Source organism: Bufo bufo, chromosome 6, assembly GCF_905171765.1.
Source record: "Bufo bufo chromosome 6, aBufBuf1.1, whole genome shotgun sequence".
Classification (NCBI taxonomy): Eukaryota; Metazoa; Chordata; class Amphibia; order Anura; family Bufonidae; genus Bufo; species Bufo bufo.
Genome location: NC_053394.1, coordinates 94,856,612 through 94,880,732, shown reverse-complemented (window position 1 = coordinate 94,880,732; position 24,121 = coordinate 94,856,612). Strand labels below are relative to the sequence as shown.

General features: G+C 45.4%; 1 protein-coding gene across 4 annotated transcripts in view; it reads left to right on the top strand.

The window, feature by feature from the left end:
* FAM13C (family with sequence similarity 13 member C) overlaps positions 1-24,121 on the top strand; it is a 187,337-nt gene that overhangs the window by 27,572 nt on the left and 135,644 nt on the right. For 2 of the 4 annotated variants that reach the window (XM_040438224.1, XM_040438221.1), the window contains exons 2-3: positions 24-80; positions 23,892-24,093. In XM_040438224.1, the coding sequence (XP_040294158.1) occupies positions 24-80; positions 23,892-24,093 (259 nt within the window). The remainder of the gene's footprint in view (positions 1-23; positions 81-23,891; positions 24,094-24,121) is intronic. The other 2 variants (XM_040438223.1, XM_040438222.1) reach the window with 2 other exon arrangements.

The window sequence follows — 24,121 nt, the reverse complement described above, 5'->3', positions numbered from 1 at the left end:
TTTGTGCTTTTTTTTTTTTGCAGGAGCGAATGTGACACCCCTTCCGTACATGAGGACCAAACTGTCTGTTCCAAACTCAGGTGAGACCCCTGCTACATTGCTCATTATGCAAATGGAACTCTGTTGCTCTTTGGTGTCTCTGTGACCCTTGCTGTAATGGAGGGAGACCTATGTAATCTGGCATCTATACGAATCTATTAGAAAAAGAATACACAGACACTTCAATGTAGAGTAAGGGCCCATAGAGCAGGGGGTACCGTTTATTGGATCTATACAAGCCATGTGCATTAAACCTCTGTAATAAGACGTCGGGTAGCACTGACTGAGTACTTGCAGGATGACCGATTAGTGATTACCTGGGTATTTAGAGGAGTTTCTAAGGCTATGTAGCATAATAGACTCACGCATAATAATATTATAGGCACTTAAAGGGGTTTTCTGGGAACACAATGTTGATGACCTATCCACAAGATAGGTGATCAATATCTGATCAGCTGCACCAGTGAGCGTTAGGGCCTCCTAGGCCAATGATGCCACATTCATCAGTCACATGGACTATGCGAAGCTCAGTCCCATTCAAGTGAGCTGCAGTACCAAGTGCAGCCATTATACTATGGACAGCGCTGTCTTTGGTATTCTGTGAAGAGGCTGCAGTGCTCCCCGAAGCACCGTGACCTCTTCAAACAGCTGATCAGCAGGAATCGGGCCCCCACCAATTAGATATTGACGACCTATCCTAGGGATAGGTCATCAATATTGTACTCCTGGAAAATACCTTTAACCTTTTACATAATCTTTAGCGATCTTCGTATGTATTTATTAATCTAGCTACTGTATCTTACCTACATTTGTGGTATCCAAAACTGTACCACATCCATGCTTATATACAGATGTGTTGTGTCTCTGTATGTACTCTAATTTGTGATTTGCTTTTGCTGCTGCTGCCAGGCATTGTGTGCTGCTGTTAACTAGTGCACAGTACACAGATGACACCTAGGGGTAACAGATAAATCCAGAGTGCAATCAACCAATACAGAGTGCAATGTGCAACTGAATCATAATTGATGCCCTGACATATAATTATTCTCAATTCCGTGTATTGTCTTGATGTCACGTGTTGCCTAATCCAGTTAATTGCCCAATGCTGCTGGAAATATTCCACTATTATTTTATGATTAGGGCAGGTTCCCATCACCGTTAAGTTTTCCATTCTTCCGATCTGTCAGAAGAACAGAAAATAAGAAAAAACGAAATAATAATAATAATAATAATAAATCCTTTTTTCTTATTTTCTGTTCTTCTGACGGATCAGAAGATCAGAAACCTAAACGGTGATGGAACCCGGCCTTACAAGTGTTTTTAGTCATTTATCAGACGATGAAAAAAATAAATAGGTAAGAAATGGGAATATGCATAGGAAGGAAACCATAAGAGCTCTTTTTTTTTTTTTTTTTATGGATATGGCGTTAAGTAAAATGTGTCTGCTCTTATTTCAACAATTATAACTTTGAAACGTGAGCTCTGCGGTTCGGACTTGGAATTGTTCCATTTCTTTGAAGTCGGACAGACCATCCCATTTTTCTGTCTAATGTAATTTACGTGGCAATAAGCAGGTATTAAGTGGTATTCATACACCCATAAATAGCAGTAATAAGGCACGGACTAGTTTATTCCACCTCGTTGTCTCTTGTGAAGTTTGACATTAATAGCATTCCTAAACCCTGTATCACGGGAAGTTTACGGCTTTCTGTACAAAAAAATTACATGTATTAAAGGGAACCTGTCACCGGGATTTTGTGTATAGAGCGTAGAACATGGGTTACTAGATCACCACTGTAAAAAAAACGATTTGATACATATGCAAATTAACCTGAGATGAGTCCTGTATGTGAGATGAGTCAGGGACAGGACTCAACTCAGATTAATTTGCATATGTATCAAATCGGTTTTTTTACACAATAAAAGCACACAGAGCTATGGGGACTGGGTATTGCGGATGTGCTAGCGGCCATCTAGTAACCCATGTCCTCAGCTCTATACACAAAATCCCGGTGACAGGTGCCCTTTAAGTAGAAATGATTAAGAAAGAATTCGACATGCCCTACAACTATGTAAGTTGTCCTGTGGTGTGAATATCTGTTAAAGGACCACTTCCGGTGGCCAGACGTCCAGCTTTAGGCTTGACGGTCTGGTTTCCTGGCTCCCTGTCCTCCTCCCTGGGCAGACGCTGGGGTGTCTTCCTTTTCTGTGGCTCCATTGCACTGTCTGAGCGTGCGCTACAGTTACAGACTGAGGCTTCTCTCACCTCAAGTGACTAGAGCCGGCGGACATGTCACTCGGTGACTGAGGGTGAGAAAATCACTCCGAGCTGGCGCACAGCTCACCTTAAGGTCTCCCCCTCCTTTTTTTTTTTTCTCTCTTACTAGGGATGTGGTTTTGCGGAGTTGTGGGCATGGTCTAGTGCAGTGATGGCTAACCTCCAGCACTCCAGCTGTGGTGAAACTACGACTCCCAGCATGCTCCATTAATTTCTATGGAGTTCTAAGAACAGCCAAACAAGTGTACACACATCTACCACAGCTGGAGTGCCATTGGTTAACCGTCACGGGTCTAGTGTATTCTCCTTTTTGAGGTTAAGCAAGTGGCCAGCCTAGGAACGCTCCATTAAAAAATGAAAAATCAGCCATCACTTGGTATTTTTATGTGTTCCCTACTTTTACATCATTCAGGCTTTCTGCTCCCTTTCATTTCCTGTTACTCTGCTTTTACCACATTGTAGCTTCAAGTGGCTATCTCCGTGGCTCCATGACCCGAAGGTCGGTAAATTAGTCAGCAGTATAGCCATTACCTCTCAATACATGCATGTCAATGGCTAGTCGCACAGAACTAAGTAGAGTGGAGTTAGAAATGATACGTCATGGAGCCTGAGAGACATCAACCTGAGGTAAATTTACATCTTAACTTTATCCAAGCCGCATCATGAGTGGTGTCTTGTTAGTGTCCTGCAGGAGACATGCATTTCTTATACTGACTATGAGGTGACGCAGGACAGCACCACTCTCTTGTTATGGCAGCTCAGGTTTCAGCTGAGGCCTAGTAGGAGACAGCTGGAGATCTCCGCAATGGCACCATTCAGATGGGAGTATTTATAGCTCCATGACTTTGGCCAAAGCATTGACTTTTTGCCTGGAATTACTGTTTTTAAATATCCCATTACCTCTAAGCCTAGATATGAGCACATATACAAAATATAACAATGAGATCGAAGCTCCTACCAACATTTTGAGGGATTCGTTTTTATAAGTTGGAAGAGAGGTTGATTTCACCACTTTGGTGTTTGGAAAGATGCCTCTTTTTACGATCCCAGTACTAGATAGTTTCTAATATTCTTCGTTTGTAGACATCAGATGCAGATAAAATACAGACTGTAGGAGTCCGATCACGCCATGGTCCAACTTGACCTTTTTAAGTGGTCAACAGTAAGCACTACTAATTTTTAGGCGTCTACCAGGCTGCTTGGATTTCTCCATCCCTGATATCCTTGTATATTGATAGCTGGAATAGTCTTATGATGTTACATGAATGATGGAACTAGACAACCACCTTATGTTTATGGGGTGTCCAGACTCTCCCTCAACTACAGATGTCGGAGGGGATGCGAACCTCTGCTCCATTCTTTTCTATGGGATTTTCGGAGAGTAACAGCACTTGGCTGTTTCTGGGACTCCTATAAAGATGAATAAAGCAGCAGTGTGCATGCTGTTCCTGTCGCCCTGTTTTTTTGGGGGGCCCTGAGGAGTATGGGGTCTCTGTTCTCGTGATCAATAGCACCCCTACCGATCTAATAAATATCATCTATCTTATGGGTAGGGGATAACTTGCTACAACCAGAACACACTAACACTGAAATAGCTAGTGAGCTCATACAGTGTAAGAGCTGTTGGGATGTCACCTACCTCCAACATGCATTCACCACCAGATTCATACTTTGTAGGGTACACTGCCGTATCCCAGATTTGCAACTTTTTGTCCTGTTGCATTAACTATATTAAAGATTCCTTACGGCAAATCTGCCTGGTTTACAATGCGGCCTGTTAAACTGCATAGATTATCAATGGTCTACTTGATATGCCATGGCATGTTCATTACATATTGAGGTCGAGCTATTGCAACCAGTGTAAGGAAAAGCCAATCGCAACCAATCAAGGTGCTGATTTTCTTTGGCAAAAAGTCACTGAAAAATGAGAGCTGGAATCTGATTGGCTGCTTTGGGCAACTTCTCCACTGTTATTTGCACATTTGATAACTCTCCCCCATCATACATTAAATCAAATCTTTTGTTGCTGGTCTTTATACGATGAAGTATAAGACTTCATATCCACAATATTACTGTGTAATTAAATTTTGCTCTCCTGGTTTCAGCTTTGGGGGGATTGATCTTGTATTGTTTATAATCTGAGGACAGGACCAGGGAAGAGAAAATCCATACATGGCTCGCGCTGCAGGGAGCATTGATTGAGGAAACCTTATACTCCTGTCTGTCGGCTTCTTCAGCTAAGCGCACTTTTCTACTAGCTCAGTACGGCCTTCTATGGAGCGTTTTCTTATGGTCTTACTGGAACAACTGGATTTTCCATTGTTGGAACTCTACAGCTTCACCCAAGTCTTTGTTTAGGGCTCATTCAGACGACTGTAAGAATGAGTCCCGATTTGCTCCGCAATTTTGCGGAATGGGTGCAGACCCATTCTTTTCAATGGGTTCGCAAAAGATGCAGACAGCACACGGTGTGCTGTCCGCATCCGTGGTTCCGTTCCGCGGCTCCACGGAAAAGATGGAGCATGTCCTATTCTTGTCCGCGGACAAGAATAGGCATTTTTTATTATGGTTGAGGCCATGTGCAGTCCTCAAATTGCGGAACGCACACGTCCGATATCTGTGTTTTGCGGATTCACTAAACACTGCCGCCATCTGAATGAGCCCTTAGTAGTATTGTGTCGTAAGTTTATGATGCTTCAGCTTTACCATTTATTATTTAGGGTTTTTAACTTTATTGGTGATTGTCTACCTGTAGAGGTTTATTCTGCTGATCCTCCAGTTTATCATAATGTCAAGTAAATAATTCTGTTTTACATACTGGCTTCATATGAAAGATTGCTTTTTCTTGAAATTATTTGTACCTATGACACTGGCAGCTGAAGGAATCTGTGTTGGTCCCATGTTCATATGTGTCCGCATTTCAAAAAATGATGTTTTCATATATGCAAATGAGCCTCTAGGAGCAACGGGGGCGTTACTGTTACACCTAGACTCTCTGCTGACTTTGACTGACCGGACGAGGCAGTGAAAACATCATCATGCCTGGCCCTGCCAATCAAATTGCAAAGGGTTTTGCAGTTGCAGAGAGAGCAGAGCCTCTAGGGGTAATGGAAACGCCCCCGTTGCTCCTAGAGGCTCATTTACATATATTAAAACTTCATTTTTCTCAGCGATGCGGGCACATATGAACATGGGACCAACACAGATGTCTTCAGCCGCCAATCACACATCGTATCAAGCAAATCCAGAAAGGGCCAGAGCAATGCCATTTTTTGTCCAGCTGAATCCTGTCACTAATGCCCGACGGGCCCATTATAGTCAGTGGGCTCCAATGGGGAAAGGTAGTATCCGGCTAGGCTGGATACAATGAAATCCAGTAGGCTGGTCCTCTGTCTGATCAGCCTGCTGGAAGATTTAGTGCTAGTGTAAAATTAGCCTCAGCCGTAATCAGTTTGGCACTGGGTAGACTGGGGTGCGGAGTCTAAGAAATGTCTCCATTCTTTACCCTTAACCCAAAGGTGGTCGCAATGGTGGGGCAGTAGTAGTTTAGTCAGTAATGGAGCCAAGAGTCATTACCAGGAGAAATCTCAGGATGCAACAGGATAGAGGACGAGATTGGAGCGTAGCCAAAAATGGAGCTATTGGCCAGATCCATGAGTAGAACAGGTACCAGGCGAACAGTTTCCTATGTGAATAATCTATGTCTTCTATACGAGTGGCATGGTGGCTCAGTAATTAGCACTGGTGCCTTGTATCGCTGGGGTTCTAGGTTCCAATCTGACCTAGGACAACATCTGTCTGGAGTTTCTATGTTCTCTGGGTACTCCAGTTTCCTCCTATACTCCAAAGAAATACAGGAGAAAGCATGTGATGATAATGCCTGTAAAATGCAGTGAAATATGTTGATGCTATAAAGTACCGTAAGTTAAAAAAGATACCCCATAAAACTATGTCCCACATTTACTAATATGACTGCACCTAAACATTGTCATAAATTGCACTAACTTTAGCGATATTCGCAGCGTGTAGCTTGCTCAGTTTCAAGCCATACACCACATGTATCATCTATATCGTAAGCTACCGTGATAAATTTGGTGCAGGTCTAGACAGATTGTCTGTTTACAGCATCTATAGGATTAGTAAACCTGCCCCAATGTTTTCCTTCTGTCTCAAACAACTAAAGTTTCATGGGGCTTACCTACTTACAGTAAGCTCTGGATTTGCTGACTCAGATTTGTGTGCGGCAAATCTGCTGGTTTCTAGGCTACTTTCACACTTGCAGCAGTGTGATCCGGCAAGCAGTTCCATCGTCGGAACTGCCTTTCGGATCCGTCGATTTGGATGTGACTGAAAGCATTTGTGAGACGCATCCGGATGCGGATCCGTCTCACAAATGCATTGCAAGAACGGATCCGTCTCTTCGCTTGTCATGCGGACAGACGGATCCGTCTTGTATCTTTTTTCACACATTTTTACCAGTCTGCGCATGCTGGTATTTTGAATGCCGGTTCCGGCACTAATACATTCCTATGGGGAAAAATGCCGGATCCGGCATTCAGGCACCTCACGCATTGCACCCGAAAACTCGCCCGTGTGAAAGGGGCCTTACAGTAGCAACAAAGTGGATGAGATTTTAGGAAATCTGCAGCAAATCTCCATCAAAATCCACAAGAAATCCTTGTGTAAGGCTCCATTCACACGTCCGTGGTGTATGGCGGACCCGCAAATTGCGGATCCGCAACACACCCGCCCGGCACCCCTATAGAAATGCCTATTCTTGTCCGCAAGCTGCGGACAAGAATAGGACATGTTCTATCTTTTGCTGAGCTGCGGACCTGAAGATCGGGGCGCGCTCCGCAAATGCGGATGCTGACAGCACACTGTGTGTTGTGTGCATCCATTCCGTCCCCATAGAAAATAAATGGGTCCGCACCCGTTACGCAAAATTGCGGAACGGATGCAGACCCATTTGCGGACGTGTGAATGGAGCCTTACACAGGTGGATTTTGCTGTGAAAAAGCAGTGTGGTCATACTCTTAATATTGGTAGGATTCTTGGGACCACCGGAATTACAGTTTCATGAACTTTTTTATTTTATTTCTTGCAACCCAATTGACTCCTCTGTGGTTTAAGATTACTTCCAAGACCAAAACCAATCACTAATGAGACCTTCCATCATCTGAACTTCATTACCACTTACAATCTGAATCATAATCTGATTAAATCTGTTCTAGCCAAGCACTGGCACATTCTTAAGAAAGATCCAATCCTTAATAAAATTATACCAGGGGCTTACATTTAGAAGGGCACATACCTTGAAAAATATTCTAGCCCCAAGTAAGCTGAAAAATACCACTAGTATGGGGAAGAGCTATGGTAACATCCAGCACAAAGGTAGTGTAAAGTGCGGACAGACTAGATGTCTGTGCTGCAAAACCATTACGCAAACAACATCCTTTAAGAAGAACAGGAACGGTGAGTCCTTTCCAATATCAGGTACCCTGAATTGCAACTCCACTCATGTGATTTTATATTCTTGAATGCCCTTGTGGCCTACAGTATGTGGGTCGCACAATACAAACTCTACGAAACAGACTCCTTAGATCCTCCGACGTGAGATACAGCTGGCGTTTAGTGTCTCCAAGCAGCGGGTCACGTGGGTGCGCTTCCTGCGATCACGTGACCCAAAAGAAAAAGGAGAAATATGGGAAAATGTCCCACTTCATTTACATTGATTTATGATTATTTTTAGGTTTAGCACTAGCGTTTACACTTTAGTGTATGATCCTACCCCAGTGACTATCTTTAATTCTTATTTTTCCTTGCTAACCCATAAAATGTATTGTCAAATGTGAAGACACCTGTGGGTATTCCTCTTTATGCTGGGACAGCCCCCAGATGCGTTTTTTTATTTTTATGTGTGCATATATACTCGCCTAAAGAATTATTAGGAACACCTGTTCTATTTCTCATTAATGCAATTATCTAGTCAACCAATCACATGGCAGTTGCTTCAATGCATTTAGGGGGGTGGTCCTGGTCAAGACAATCTCCTGAACTCCAAACTGAATGTCAGAATGGGAAAGAAAGGTGATTTAAGCAATTTTGAGCGTGGCATGGTTGTTGGTGCCAGACGGGACGGTCTGAGTATTTCACAATCTGCTCAGTTACTGGGATTTTCACGCACAACCATTTCTAGGGTTTACAAAGAATGGTGTGAAAAGGGAAAAACATCCAGTATGCGGCAGTCCTGTAGGCAAAAATGCCTTGTGGATGCTAGAGGTCAGAGGAGAATGGGCCGACTGATTCAAGCTGAGAAGAGCAACGTTGACTGAAATAACCACTCGTTACAACCGAGGTATGCAGCAAAGCATTTGTGAAGCCACAACACGCACAACCTTGAGGCGGATGGGCTACAACAGCAGAAGACCCCACCGGGTACCACTCATCTCCACTACAAATAGGAAAAAGAGGCTACAATTTGCACGAGCTCACCAAAATTGGACTGTTGAAGACTGGAAAAATGTTGCCTGGTCTGATGAGTCTCGATTTCTGTTGAGACATTCAAATGGTAGAGTCCGAATTTGGAGTAAACAGAATGAGAACATGTATCCATCCTCTGATGGCTACTTCCAGCAGGATAATGCACCATGTCACAAAGCTCGAATCATTTCAAATTGGTTTCTTGAACATGACAATGAGTTCACTGTACTAAAATGGCCCCCACAGTCACCAGATCTCAACCCAATAGAGCATCTTTGGGATATGGTGGAACGGGAGCTTCGTGCCCTGGATGTGCATCCCTCAAATCTCCATCAACTGCAAGATGCTATCCTATCAATATGGGCCAACATTTCTAAAGAATGCTATCAGCACCTTGTTGAATCAATGCCACGTAGAATTAAGGCAGTTCTGAAGGCAAAAGGGGGTCCAAGTATTAATATGGTGTTCCTAATAATTCTTTAGGTGAGTGTATACCTGTAATCTCCCTGTTTCTCATTATCAAGCTTTGGAACCTGACGAAGGGGACCTTAGCATCCCTGAAACACGTAGTTTTTATCCTTGATGCATCCTATTTAATAAAAAGAAGAATTGATTTGTTCTTCATCTTTCCTGGCCGGAGTTCTTTGCGCCTAGCAGTGTTCCAGTTGCACATTACTTCTTCCCTTTCAGAGATTGGGCATCTCGTTCTGAAGGGTTCATGCTGTGGCAGCATACCCAGCATTTGGATATAGATCCATATACAAGTCTACAATAGGGTTGTGCCTATTCTAGCACAACCCTACAAAGTGAGCCCCCATTTATTGCTCTGTTTGTTTATAGTCACATTATCTGGGACATACTACGCTATTGTGCGCTTTTTTTCTATTTCCCGCACAATATAGTTTGTGAAAACGCCTTTTCATCGGTTTAAGATTCATTGTACGTTTACTAGATTTACTAAGGAGGAAATTTATCAAGACCGGCTCTTTCTGTGCCGTTTTTGACATCCCCTATGCTGCTGGAGGATGCGCAGGACTCTTCACAAATAGGGTACATCCTCCGGCAGTCCATGCACTTAAACAGAAATCAACGACCGCTCAGAGCTGCTGCAGATCTGGACCAGAAAACTGGCGTAAATAAAGAAAAATGTGTCTTGGCCACGCCCCCTTCCCCAACAGTGGCTGCTGACCACACCCCTTTTCCATAGTTGTCACAGCCCCTATAGGAAAAGTCCTGAGGTAAAACCGGGAGATGCGACGTTTTAAAAAAAAAAGTTGCTGTTAAAATGTCACAAATACATAATTTGCGACTTTTTGATGCCACTTTTCAGGCGTGAGGAGGATAATAAATCTCCCGCTAAGACTCTGTTCACACCCCATTCATGTGCATGTTCATCATATCGTGTACAGTAGCATACTTTGGCCTTTGACTCCCAGTGTCAAAAAAAAAAACCTGATACTCCACAGGATCTGGTTCTCTTCTAAAGTTACTTTCACGCCAGTGTTTTTGCTGGATCCGTCATGGATCAGCGAAAAACGCTTCCGTCCTGATAATACAACCGTCTGCATCAGTTATGAACGGATCCTGTTGTATTATCTTTAACATAGCCAAGACGTCATGAACTCCATTGAAAGTCAAAGGGGGACGGATTAGTTTTTTATTGTGTCCGAGAAAACAGATCCATCCCCATTGACTTACATTGTGAGTCATGACAGATCCATCTTGCTCCGCACCACATCGCGGACAGCGTTTATTCTGTCCGCGATGGGGGCGGAACCAAACAGAATGGAATGCATTCTGGTACATTCCGTTTCGTTCAGTTCAGCTTTGTCCCCATTGACAATGAATGGGGACAAAACGGAAGCGGTTTCCCCCTCTATTGAGATCCTATGAATCGCAGATGTGAAAGTAGCCCAAGTATGGTTTGGATCATGACCCATACTTTACAGAGTACCATTGACCTCCTTTTATATATGTCTTTTGTTTTTGCGGGATATTTTAAGTGAAGTTTAAAGAGTTTCTGTCACCAGATTTAACCCTATTAAGCTAGCTGACATGAGCGATGTGGTAATGTCAGCTAACCCTAACTAGCCTATTCCTACTTTTATCTATGCCCCCGTTACGCCAGAAATCTAATTTTTATAATATGCTAATTAGCCTCTAGGAGCGGGAAGGGGGACGTTGTTCCTGCTCCTAAAGGCTCCGTTTTCCCACCTATGTCGCCTCCCTTCAAGTCCTGATTGACAGGGCCAAGCAGCACTCACATCTGTCTGCCAGCCCTGCGTTCTGGTGAAATCTAGCGACGTTCAGCATTCGGCACAGACGCGGTGGAGGAGAGACGCTCGTAGGCTGCCAGCTTCCTTGCCGCGCCTGCGCCGAATACTGAACGGCGTGAGATTTCACCAGAGCACAGGGCTGGCAGACAGATGTGGGAGAACAGAGCCTCTAGGAGCAGGAATAATGCCCCCCCCCTGCTGCTAGAGGCTAATTAGCATATTATAAAAGTTTGATTTCTGGCGTAACGGGGGCATAGATAAAAGTAGGAATAGGCTAGTTAGGTCTAGCTGACATTAGCACATCGCTAATGTCAGCTAGCTTAATAGGGTCAAATCTGGTGACCGAAACCCTTTAAGTACATAATGTGGAATATCTCCTGAAAAAAAATGACGTGAAACAGCTTTTTTGTATAGAGCACTCATGTTAAATACAAAAGAGCAAATAATAATAAAAAAAAGAAAAAAAAAACTAATAGTGTTGCAGGCATTAAAGGGTTGGAGGAGGCGGTCGCCGGGGGTGGATCAGCGTAGGCCTATTTCCTTTGCGTTGTCGGTGGCTATGTTGGAACAGTTTGGGCGGGATTATGTGTCAGTTAATGAGGTTAGGTTGTTTAAGTTGGCCTTTTCTTTTGCTTTCTTTGGGGCTTCGCGCATTGGAGAATTGGTTAGTCCGAGTAAGAGCCGAGCTGGTGGGCTTCAGAGAGAGGACGTGGATTTATTTAGTGATGGGGTGGAATTTTGTATTAGGAGGTCGAAAACGGATCAGTTGGGTCGGGGTTGTCAGGTGGTTTTACATCAGGTGGTTGGGTCGACCGCGTGCCTGGTTCGGTGTCTTAGGGAGTTTGGGGGGGCGAGAGGTTGGGGGCGGATGGACCGTTGTTGATTCATGAAGATGGGTCGTTTCTTTCTCGTTGCCAGTTTATCGCGGTACTGCAAGCTCGTTTAAAGGGTTGGATAGAGAACCCTTGTTTGGGGTTCATTCTTTTCAGATTGACGCGGCCACTGAAGCGGCTAGGAGGGGATTAGGGGATGATGTCATTTGTCGCATTGGTCGATGAGAGTCTATTCAGTTCTGGTCCTATGTTAGGCCTGAGTTGCTCTAAAGGGGGCAATGGTTTTTGCGGGGCTGGGGGCATGTTGTGGGGCGTTTTTTGTTGATGTGTTGTATTTTGTGTTCCTTGCAGGTGGTTCGGCGTGCCTGGTGTGGATTATAGGGCACTCTTACGTGTTCTGGGGTGCGTTGTGAGCAACGGTCAGATTAGACGGAAGACAATTGGGTTTTCCAAGAGAGGTGGCGGTGATTCGCTGGTTGGGGATGAGAGGAATGCTGTGGAGTCGGGTTCGTCCGGAATTTCACAAGTTTGCGATGTTCGATACGTCCCCGGGGGTCTTGGTGTTGCATGTAGGGGGTAATGATTTGGGGGTGCACCTCTTTTGTGAGCTCACAAAGGATATTAAATTTCACTTGTTGCATTTGTGGGCTCAGTTTCCAGGATTGGTGACGGTCTGGTCGGATATAGTGCTGCGTAAGCAATGGAGGGACGCTAGGTCAGTAGAGAGTCTGAACAAAGCAAGGATAAAAGTTAATAGGGCGGTAGATTTTGTGGTGAGGAATGGCGGCATTGCGGTTCGGCATAGGGAATTTGAAGCGGCAGAAGGGGTGTTCTGGAGGGGGGATGGAGTGCATCTGAATGGGCTGGGTATTGGTTCATGGTGTTCAGGTTTACAGGACAGGATTGAGTTGGCTTTGCGGGTGTGGCGGGACGCAAGGAGCCTCCCCGTGCTGTTATGTTTTTCTCAGGTTTTTTTTGGGGTGTTCTTGGGAAGGTTCTTGGGTGGGCCTTCCAGGTGGAAAGGCCTTGGGTTGGTTATTGTTTGTTATTTATTGTATTTATGTTATTTATAAAATGGCTGCTGTGGCCAATAAAATCCACTTGCGGAGTTGTCCTTATTGGGTTGGGAATGGGATGAGCTTGACAACTCGACAATACGCTGGTCATGCTTCCTCGGAAGCCCCCAGCATGCAGGCCCCTCTGCTGCTCCTTAGCCTGGGGCTGGTCCACTCCCTCACCCTGTAGCTCCCCGATCAGTTGCTCTGGGATGGGGTCTCTCTCTTTTCCCGGGGACAGTGGTTGGATGTGGGTATCAATGTGGGCTCCAAGGGGCCCAACTGGAGGAGGCGGTAATGGAAAGGGCCGAGTGTCTGCTGAGCTGCGAGCGTCTGCAGATAGAGGAGCCCTCCCGGTACCGGCTTTGTACTAGTACTCACTATCAAAGTAGCGTAGCAGGCAGGCCGGCCGAATGGCAGCGTAACGCCACTCACTGCATCACGCCCCTGCTCCTCCCACTTTCTTAATGAAGCAGGCAGAGCAGGCGCGTGACAAAGTGAGTGACGTTATGCTGCCGTCCAGCTGGCCTGTCTGCTGCGTTACTTTGATAGTGAGTAGTGTACTAGTACAGTCATTGAATTTGTGGGCAGTGGCCAGCGGGGCTCAAGAGTCATCTGCCTTGGGCCCCCCAGGAGCAACTGGGCCCAGGGCAGCTGCCCCTTTTGCCCCGCGTTAAAGACGGACCTGTATATACATACTCAGGCCAGAGTTACCTTGTGTAGCAGATGCAGGGGCAGCAGAGCAACATTTTATAAATGGACAGGCTCATGTCCTTGGGTTTATACCCCAAGGCCCCCTTTCCTTTGAATCAGCATTCTCAAAGTTTAAAATCTTTTTAGACTCTGGAAACAGGATCCCTGGTACATACTATACCTTGGTTTTGCAGTTCAGAATACAGTATCATAGCTGGATCCTGAAGTTTAGGATACGGTACACAACGTTGAAAGTGGAGTCCAGTCTGCAGCAAGGTCTGGGGGTCTTAGCTGGTCCATTCTCAGATCTAGTGGTTCCACGATCTGGGTTTGAGTTTTAGGGTACAGTCCCTTGTTTCAGAGTCAGGTTTATACCCCAAGGGCCCCCTTCCTTAGTATCATCAGGTCCAAGGGTTTTATGCAGAATTTGGGATACAGGTATAAAATCAGTACAGTCCAGATTTAGAATCCAGACAGAAGCCAAACCACTAGCTTGTGCAGATCTTCATCATCCTCAATGGTCTAGAGCAGGCATGCTCAACCTATGGCCCTCCAGCTGTTGCAAAACTACAACTCCCAGCATTCCCAGACAGTCTACAGCTATCAGACTGCAGCAGGGGATGGTGGGAATTGTAGTTTTACAACAGCTGGAGGGCCACAGGTTGAGCATCCCTGGCCTAGAGGTTCATGCAGGTCGTTCAAATGGCTTGACCGATATTCTCATTGGCAAGAGAGGCTAGCACCTTTTAGTCCTATAAGGCTGGGTCCACACGCTTCGGAAAACTGTGGCAAAAGCCATGCTGTGGTTGCAATCCAGAGGGAGTTGGACCCCTGACGATCTGCTATTGATTACCTATTCTGAGGATAGGCCATCAATAACACCCACAAAATCCCCTTGACTTTCAGCCTTCTAATTCAACCATGTGAACATAGCCTAGCTGTCCCTTTGTCTGCTTGTGACCAAGGGGTAAAAAGAGAGCCATCACCACTTTATTTCTTCCACTGACTGGCACAGGGTGACTTCACACGTAGGCCCAGATTTACTAGTGTGTCTGCGTCTAAAAAGTGGCACAAACGAGCACCATTTTGTAGCAATTTGATGCAACTAGTGTGTTTACACTTTTTACCGACTTGCTCATACACGGGGTTGTACGTAACAGGAAGGCGCGGATCTTCCTTGGAAAGGGCATGACCTAAGATGTACTATTTTGTGCCATAATTGCTCCACAATTCTGGCGTAAAATTCTGTCTCAGAGTAAGCCAATCAATACTTAGTAAAGAGCTATAATAAAGCGTCTGTCCCTGCACCAGATTTATCATCCTGCCTGAGCCCTTGTGAGGAATCTGGTGCAGCTTTAGGCTCCATTCACACGTTCGTGGTGTGTTGCGGACCCGCAAATTGCGGATCCGCAACACACCCGCCCGGCACCCCTATAGAAATGCCTATTCTTGTCCGCAAGCTGCGGACAAGAATAGGACATGTTCTACCTTTTGCGGAGCTGCGGACCCGAAGATCGGGGCAGCGCTCCGCAAATGCGGATGCGGACCCATTTGCGGACGTGTGAATGGAGCCTTAGACAGCCTGTCTAATTTACACTATCGATCGGATTAGTAAATCTGGTCCATAGTAGATCCGTGCTTTCTGCATCGGTCTTGATATCCTCTGTGCTGCTAGAAGATGTGTCAGCGGGACAAATACCGCAGCACGCTGAAGCCTTACTGTTTTTACAGCATTTTTGTGGCTTTTCTTTCACTTTTTTGCGTGGCCAGATTCTGCTTTAAAGTGTATAATGAATTATGAAATTCCCTACAAACTGTTTTTCACAGCGTATTTTTTGAGTTGTGTTTGTTTTTTTATTATTTTTACCTTTTGTTATAATTAGCTATGGCGTTTTTCCCTTAAGTATCTCTATAGGAGTTGAAATCTGCTTGTTTCGAGTAGAGAATAAAACAAATCGATGTTGTTTTAACCGCCAAACCAGTGAAGGAATGGCTCTACAGGTCTACAAGTTGTATGTTTGACCCTGCAGAGCCACCTTTATGTTAGTAAGTGAATCCAGTGGTGACTAGCAGACTCCAGTCATACCAGTTCAGCAGGCACAATGACGGCTTAAGTAGCAGCTTTCCAGTGTATGGTCCCTGCCTACATCTCTGCTTCCTGGACTCCTGTGAGTATCCGATTCACTGAACTCAAGACATAATTTTCGTGTTTGTGCGGAGATGTCCTTTAAATGTTGTTTTCTTAGCTGTGAACATCCATTTATTCCTCATACAGAGCAGACAGCAGCGTGTATTCAGTGTAACGTCCCCTCCACCTCCTATTACCTGTGACTACTCTCACCACATTGGATTTCTGCATGCCTCATCAGGGCGCACGAACACCGTAAAAAGCCACTCCTACGGTATAATAATAATGCTCATCAATCCTTGAAAGGAGTCTTACCATGGGGAGCTCAGGCATACCTGATACATTGCATGCATGCAAAAGTGGATTATATTGATTATATCCTCAGGATAGGTGGGGGTCCGACATCTGGGACCCCCACCCATCAGCTGTTCTGCAGTACCAGAACTACAGAGCTGCATCCACAGTGCAGTGCACAGAGCTGATTATTGCAGTGCTGCTCCCATTCATGTCAGTCATCCACTACACAGTGGACCGTAGATGGGGGGGGGGGGGGGGGGGGTCGGACTCTCAATGTTCTGATATTGATGGTCTATCCGGAGGATGAAAAAATTCTGGAAAAACCCTTTAAGATCTGTCTACCAAACGTCCTAAAAATTGAATCTCACCTTTTGTTATTATGCCGTTTTTAAGTTCAAAATTCTATAATCTTTTTACAGTCGGAGCTTCATTTTTCTGATACAAAGCTCCAAATCTCCTGCATAAATGTAGATTTACTACTAGAAGGAGCTTTCTGCATACTGTGTTATTAGTGAGCTCCCTCTAGTGGCAGCTGCAGGAAGCTAGCACGTTATCTACAGAATATCTCATCTATGCAGGGGAATTACTCCACTGCACGAAGGCTATTCGTCATGGGCTCTCACAAGCGGTCCAAAACTGATGCATCCTGAGCGGATCCTTTTCCATTCAGAATGCATCAGTTTGCCTCCGTTACGTCGCCATTCCGCTTTGGAGACTGACACCAAAATGCTGCTTGCAGCGTTTTGGTGTCCGTCTGATGAAACTGAGCCAAACGGATCCGTCCTGACAAACAATGTAAGTCAATGGGGACGGATCAGTTTTCACTGACACATTCTGGCACATTAGAAAGCGGATCCGTCCTCCATTGACTTTCAATGGTGTTCAAGACTGATCCGTCTTGGCTATGTTACAGATAATACAAACGGATCTGCTCTGAACGGACGCAGACTGTTGTATTATCTGAACGGATCCGTCTGTGCAGATCCATGACTGATCCGCACCAAACGCGAGTGTGTAAAAGCAGCAAGGTGTCAGATCTACATGAAGGTGTATAAGGCCTCATGATCTGTCTCATCACACTTGAATGCCATTACTTATTCATTTAAATTTTAAGTTTAATAAGATGGAAGAATTCTGTGTTGCATCATTCCTCTGTTATCCTGCCTAGAAATGTATGAATACATTGGAATTGTGTTCCTGCACAGTCTGGAACTGTCCAAAGAGTAATGATGGTGTCAGAATGTGTGGGGGCCTACCTTATTGACAAGGGGAATGGCCTGTTTCTCAATGAATTCACAGATTTACAAGAGGAATAATGGAGGAATTGCATAATGACCTGGAAATAATATTTAATGAGAATACAAGTAATTGCTAAAACAGACCTGTCAGGAAAGAGGGCAGAGCCTCATTAAACCACAGGTACATATTTTAGAGACAGGCAACAGAGGTAAGTTGGTGTTCTAATTTAGGAACCTAGTAGGATCTATAGATGTATCAGACCTCATGTCTCCTAGTCAACCTCTTAGCAAAATATATGGTAATGCATGAATACTTTTATAGAGTATAGCTTGACATAAAGGGGTTTGCTTCGCAGTAGTAGAAAATTTCTCTCTCCTGTATGAAAAGGAAGCAATTCCAGTGATAAGAATATACAAAGGAATTACTAATTACACTCTTTCGTAATAGATTCATCAAAGATATAGAGTAAAAGGTCTCCCTTTTTCCAGAAACAGCGCCACTCATGTCCATGGGCAGTGTCTGGTATTGCAGCTCAGCCTCATTCGTTTGGTTATCACCTCTTATTCAACTGCTTTAAAAATTGCATTTTACCTCAGCCTCTGAGATAATAAGGCAAAAAATAGGTTATAATTAAACCCTTCACCACGACTGGCTTTTTAAATCTCCCTATAATTTCATCAGGCTTTGATGTCTTAATGGAGCTCTTAGCCTGAGTTTTAATCATCATAGACCTGCAGAACTTTATCTTTCAGGTACATCATTGAAGGGATTTAGGCTAGAACATCCAGTATACAATGAGGCCATCAGGTAAACCAGTCCACTGGTGTATATGAAAATGTTGAGGTAGAAAAGTACTCCACTAGGGGGAGCTCAAAAGCCTTCAAAGGGTATGTCCACACATAGCCAGTGGCATACTTACCATTGAAGCAGACAATGAGACTACTATGGGGGACGGGGCCCAGGAGGGAGGCCCGGTGATGACCTCCTTCTTCTGTTCCCAACACAGATTTATGGCATTTTCTGGTGGCCACCACTAGGGGGAGCTCAGTGCAAAGAAATTACTTACACTTCCATTGACATCAATGGTTATTGTATAAATTTTTAGGTACTGTGCTCCCCCTAGTTGTGGCTTCAGGCCCAGGCTGAGATGAGAGGGATGGGGCTAGGCAGGCACTTGCCTAGGGCACCAACTCATACCAGCCAAAGGGGGGAGCAAAAATGCTCTTAATGTGGTGCGTGCGAGTGTGCACCCCCTGTTCACTCATTTCATGTCAATGATATCAGTCAGACGGTGCTTTGTTCTCCCCTGCCTTTTGCTGCTCCAGAAAGTGGCAGTATCTCCCTCTGTGCCCTACCGGTGCTGCAATGAGATTCGCTTGATTGCAGAATCGGTAGGGTGCACTGCACAGGGAAGAAGGCCCTAGCCAGCTGGCTGCTGTCCTGACTCTCTCATCATCAGTAGGGGCGGTGGGCGGGCGCTGGGCAGGGAGAAGTGGTGCTGACTGAGCTGTTACTGGTAGGCTGCAGGGCCAGCCCGCCCGTACTCTGAATCATATCAGGGCCAAGAACGGCAGGGGAGAAGCAAGCCCGCTCAGCGCGGAGCAGGCAGACAATTTTATAATATACTATACTAGACATTAAAGGGGTTGTCCGGGATCAACATTTTTTTTAAATTTTTATTGTTTACTCACTATAACTAGCCGAGTCAAAGTTCCCCCAATGTTTTTAGGTGTTTTTACACTGCTGCATGGCTCCTACGGTCCCCAACAGATTGTTGACATCGATGTTTGTGTGTAATGACTTCATGCCGCAGCACGGGTCCCAGTGCAGCGCGGCATCTCCTGGTTTCTACTGTATTTCAACTCGTCCCTGCACCCGCCCCCCTCATACATAGCTCTGTCTCTGCCAGTTTTCTATGCTAAGTAGCATAGTGATCTGCCTCCATTCATTAGAAAGTTCCATGCCCTGGTGACGTCACTGGACCGGAGGGGTGTGGCTTAGCGCGATGTCTGCCAGCCTAGTTACCTCCCCTCCATGCGCTCTGCATAAACACTTAGGCCGATGGCGACGTCACCAGGCTCCCTGCAAAGCGGAAGAAGAGGCTTCGCTCGCCTGCAAGGGACCCAGTACGTCACTGATTTTACAAAAATAGTCACTTCCGGCCAATAACTTGCTGTATCAAAACGGGGCTTCAGAAATGTGTGGCAAAGGTAGGACATGCATGTGTGAAATATGTATGTCACTCTAGTACTATTACGACAATGTCCCCAATCCCGGACAACCCCTTTAAGCCCGTTAAGCTAAAACAGTAGTGCATAAACATTAGTAGGAACAGTCTATATTAAATGGCAAGGGAACTTGACCACACTGACTAGTGGCTGAGACTGCTGGCACTGAGTGGTGGTCCAGTCAGTGTCTTGAAAGGATTAAATGTGTCCCTATGTAGGAGATTTGGCGCTTTCACCTGTATAAAGATACACGTTAGGAATTAGTCAGCACTGAATGCTGAGCCTACTTGGCATTCAAGGAGAGAAATTGACAAAATGCCATATCTTATTTATAACACAAATTATCTAAATGTCCTCAAGGTTAAATATAAAAATGTTCTGATCAGATAAATACAATCATTGGCATAGGGTTCTATGGTGATCTAACTTTAGGCACGAGAACCCAAACAGATAAACCACTCCCGCCTCCGTGAAGCCAGGCCCCCCATCGCCGGGAAGAGAGGGAAGAAGTTTCTGAGGGGAAGGTGAGCTGGGGGCAGCCAGGGTGCTTCTCTCCCCCTCAGTCAGCCACAGGGAGCCATGTCTGCGGCCCAAGTGACTGACTGGGGGTGAGAGGAGCCTCAGTCAGTTGCTGCAGCTCACTCTTAGACAGCGCAGTGCTGCTGTCTGAGCGTGAGCTACTGAAAGGGTGGACATCCCTTTGTCCGTCCAGGTCCTGCGCCGGACGGAGGACAGGGAGCCAGAAAACTGGATTGTCTGGCCTAAAACCGGACTTCTGGCCACCTTTCCCTACTGTCCAACATGAACATTCATTCACAAATTACTGTACTGTGGAGCTTTGGCTGCAGTGCTCACTCGGGCATTCTTTGCTGCTGGCAAGATGAAGGTTGCTGGCTGCTGTTGCCGCGCCCATGCTGCACACAGACCCAGACCGCGGTCTGATAAAGCTGGCTGGCGCTGAGAAGGAGGGGCGGGCATTAGTGAGGTCACAGATGGGGTGGGCATGTCGGCGGCCGGCGAGGATAATCCGCTTCGCCTTCTGTGCCGGAGGAGGTGCTGTGAGTCACGTGCCCCGCTCCAAGACCGAGTCCTCACTCTTCCTTGCTCCTGGCTTCCTCCGCTGACGGGGCCCTTCTGTTACTGCAGACATATTACATCATGTGGGCTGTGTTGTTGAACTTTGTGGCGCAAATGGGGCGTTTGGGATGGCGAACTGTGATGGGCCCTTCACTCACCCTAGGCCCAGTGCTGCCAACCCAAACGCCCCTATTATAATCTGCCACTGCTAGGCACAGCTCAGTCTTATTTAAATGAATGGGGCTGAGCTGTGATACCAAGCACAGCCACTATACAGTGTATGCCCGCTGTGCCTTGTGAGCGGAGAGAAGCCTGTGGCACTACTGTGAGCGCTGGTGCCTTCTCAAACAGCTGGGTGCCGGATCCCCACATATCAGATACTGATGGCCTATCCAGAGGATAAATAATCAGTAAAAACAACTGTTGGGGAACCCCTTCAAGCTGATCGGGATATGATGATGTGTACGGAGTCATTTGCTTGTGGTTATTGGTAGCCTCGGAGCTATTGTTTTCTAATCTGCAATGGGAAGTGTAATTTGTAACGCTGTCCGTGTCATGTGAGCCCCGGCTGTCATACACCCTGAACACGATTGTTTCCTTTTTGTATAAAATGATAATAAGAATTTTTCTGAAAATGTATTAGGGAATTGCTATTTTGCTATTCCATAATATATTCCTTAATATGAGGCTGGAGGTCGACTGTCCTACATAAAACATCGCTACTTACTACTTGTAAATTTTGTTTTTATTAACAAGCATAGTAAAAGCGATAAAAGCTTACAATAGTATGGAATGAGGTAACAATCACCATTACAAATACATATATGTGAGCAATATATCCATTACAACAGCAAAAAGATATTATTTCCTAGTTCAAAACAAAGAAAGAAAAATCACAAGTGAAAAAACACTTCTAATGATTATCATCCAGTGTATAATCTAATCTATTCCAGATTCATAACAAGGAGAGCATATATTGAATATGAGAACATTTCGAATAAACCAGTATAAGTCAGTCAAGAAGGACTCGTAGAATGGTGAAGGGAAAGGAAGGAAAGGGGGAGGGGAGGGGGAGGAAAACGAAACAAGGGGTCAAATGGTGGGGAACAAAAATTGTCACATGTTCTTAGTAAGGGCTCTTTCACACTTGCGTTGTCCGGATCCGTCGTGTACTCCATTTGCCGGAAGTGCCCGCCGGAACCGTAACACCGCAAGTGAACTGAAAGCATTTGAAGACTGATCCGTCTTCAAAATGCGTTCAGTGTTACTATGGCACCCAGGACGCTATTAAAGTCCTGGCTGCCATAGTAGTAGTGGGGAGCGGGGAAGCAGTATACTTACCGTCCGTGCGGCTCCCGGGGCGCTCCAGAATGACGTCCGAGCGCCCCATGCGCATGGATGACGTGATCCATGCGACACGTCATCCATGAGCGTGGGGCGCCCTGACGTCACTCTGAAGCGCCCCGGGAGCCGCACGGACGGTAAGTATACTGCTCCCCCGCTCCCCACTACACTTTACCATGGCAAACAGGACTTTAGCGTCCTGGCAGCCATGGTAACCATTCAGAAAAAGCTAAACGTCGGATCCGGTAATGCGGCGAAACGACGTTTAGCTTAAGGCCGGATCCGGATTAATGCCTTTCAATGGGCATTAATTCCGGATCCGGCCTTGCGGCAAGTGTTCAGGATTTTTGACCAGAGCAAAAAGCGCAGCATGCTGCGGTATTTTCTCCGGCCAAAAAACGTTCCGGTCCGGAACTGAAGACATCCTGATGCATCCTGAACGGATTTCTCTCCATTCAGAATGCATTGGGATAAAACTGATCAGGATTCTTCCGGCATACGGAACTCTACGACGGAACTCTATGCCGGAACACAACAACGCAAGTGTGAAAGAGCCCTTAGTAATCCAAGAAAGAGAGAAGGGAAAAAAAATAATTCACTTGTTAAAGATATATTTCAGTCAAAATATTTGGAGATCCTGTTTGTAGAAACATAATCGCTCCATTTGGTCCAGATCCCGAGGTACTTTTTGGGGTTGCCGGCAATAGTCCATCTAAGTTTCTCGAACCGGCTAATAGTTAAGACTTCCGTTAGCCAATCCTGTATAGTAGGTATTTCTACACTCAACCAGTGTCTAGGTATGATGGTCTTTAACGCCGCAAGTAAGAAGGGAAATAGTCGGTCTGTAAGGATATTATGTGTTTTGTTATAGAGTCCCAGTAGAACGAGTTCTTCGTCAACTTCTACACGTGTCCCATATGTGTCAGCGAGTATCTGATTAAATTTCTGCCACAGAGGGGCAATTTTAGAGCATGAAAACCAGATGTGTGTAATGGAACCAACCCCACCACCGCACCTCCAGCAGAGCGTGGAAATCTCCAGATTGATTTTGTTTAAAAGAACAGGAGTTCTGTACCACCTAGAGATTAACTTATAATGCGACTCTTGAAGCCTTGTTGATGTGATTTTGGGTATAGATGATTGCAAAATTGACATACGGTAGTTTCCTGCTCATTAAATGACTTTTTAAGCTCAGTTGACCAGCTAGATATCGCTACTTACTTCTATCAACAGCTCGACTCTTCTCTGGTCTTGCATCTCAGCCCCATTCAAGAGTTTCTGTAAGAAAGCAACCATGTTTTGCTAATGCTATGCTGTGTCTTAAAAGGGGTATTCCGGTGGGTTGAAGTTATCTGATCGGTGGAGAGGGGATAAGTTGTACCTACTGGAATACCCTTTTAGTGCCTATTCTCACTGGTGACAATAATTTTGTTAATGAAATGGTTAAAGGGAATCTGTCACCAGCACCTTTCCTATCTAACTGTTTGCATAGACACTGATCTGGATTTTAATATGCAAATTAGTCCTTTAGTGCAACAAGGGCATCGCCGTTGCTCTTGCTGCTCCCCGGCTCCACTCATTTCTATTGCCAGCCCTTCCCTGGCTGCTTTAATTGACGGAGCCAGGCAGTGGCAAAGCAGCGAAGGAGGGACTGGCCACAGAAAGGAGTGAAGCTTGGGCGCAACAAGAGCAATGGCGATGCCCTTATTGCACCAAAGGCCTAATTTGTATACTAGGAAAACATATTATAACTCGGGAACGGAGCCTCAGAACAACAAAATAAAGTGTTCTAATCAGGCGAACCACGGCTATGTGTCTGTGCAAACCGTTTGATGGGGGGGGGGTTGCTGGTGACAGGTGCCCTATAATATAACCATCCCATGGGTTGATATTCTGTTTATTGCTATATCTTTCTAATTAGCAGAGATGACAATAACAAAGAAAACTACCCTCACAGAGCTACCGAACTGGAGGAAAATGCTGCATGTTCCCGGGACCTTCAGCATCACATGGACAAGAAGCTGTTTGATGGGTCCAGCAGACATGGGATTGGAATCTTGCAGTCAAAGCAGCCAAGATCAGGTGGCAGATCAGACAATGGGAAGATACATGAAGGAAACCAAGTAAGAGAAATGATAAGAAATGAATGAT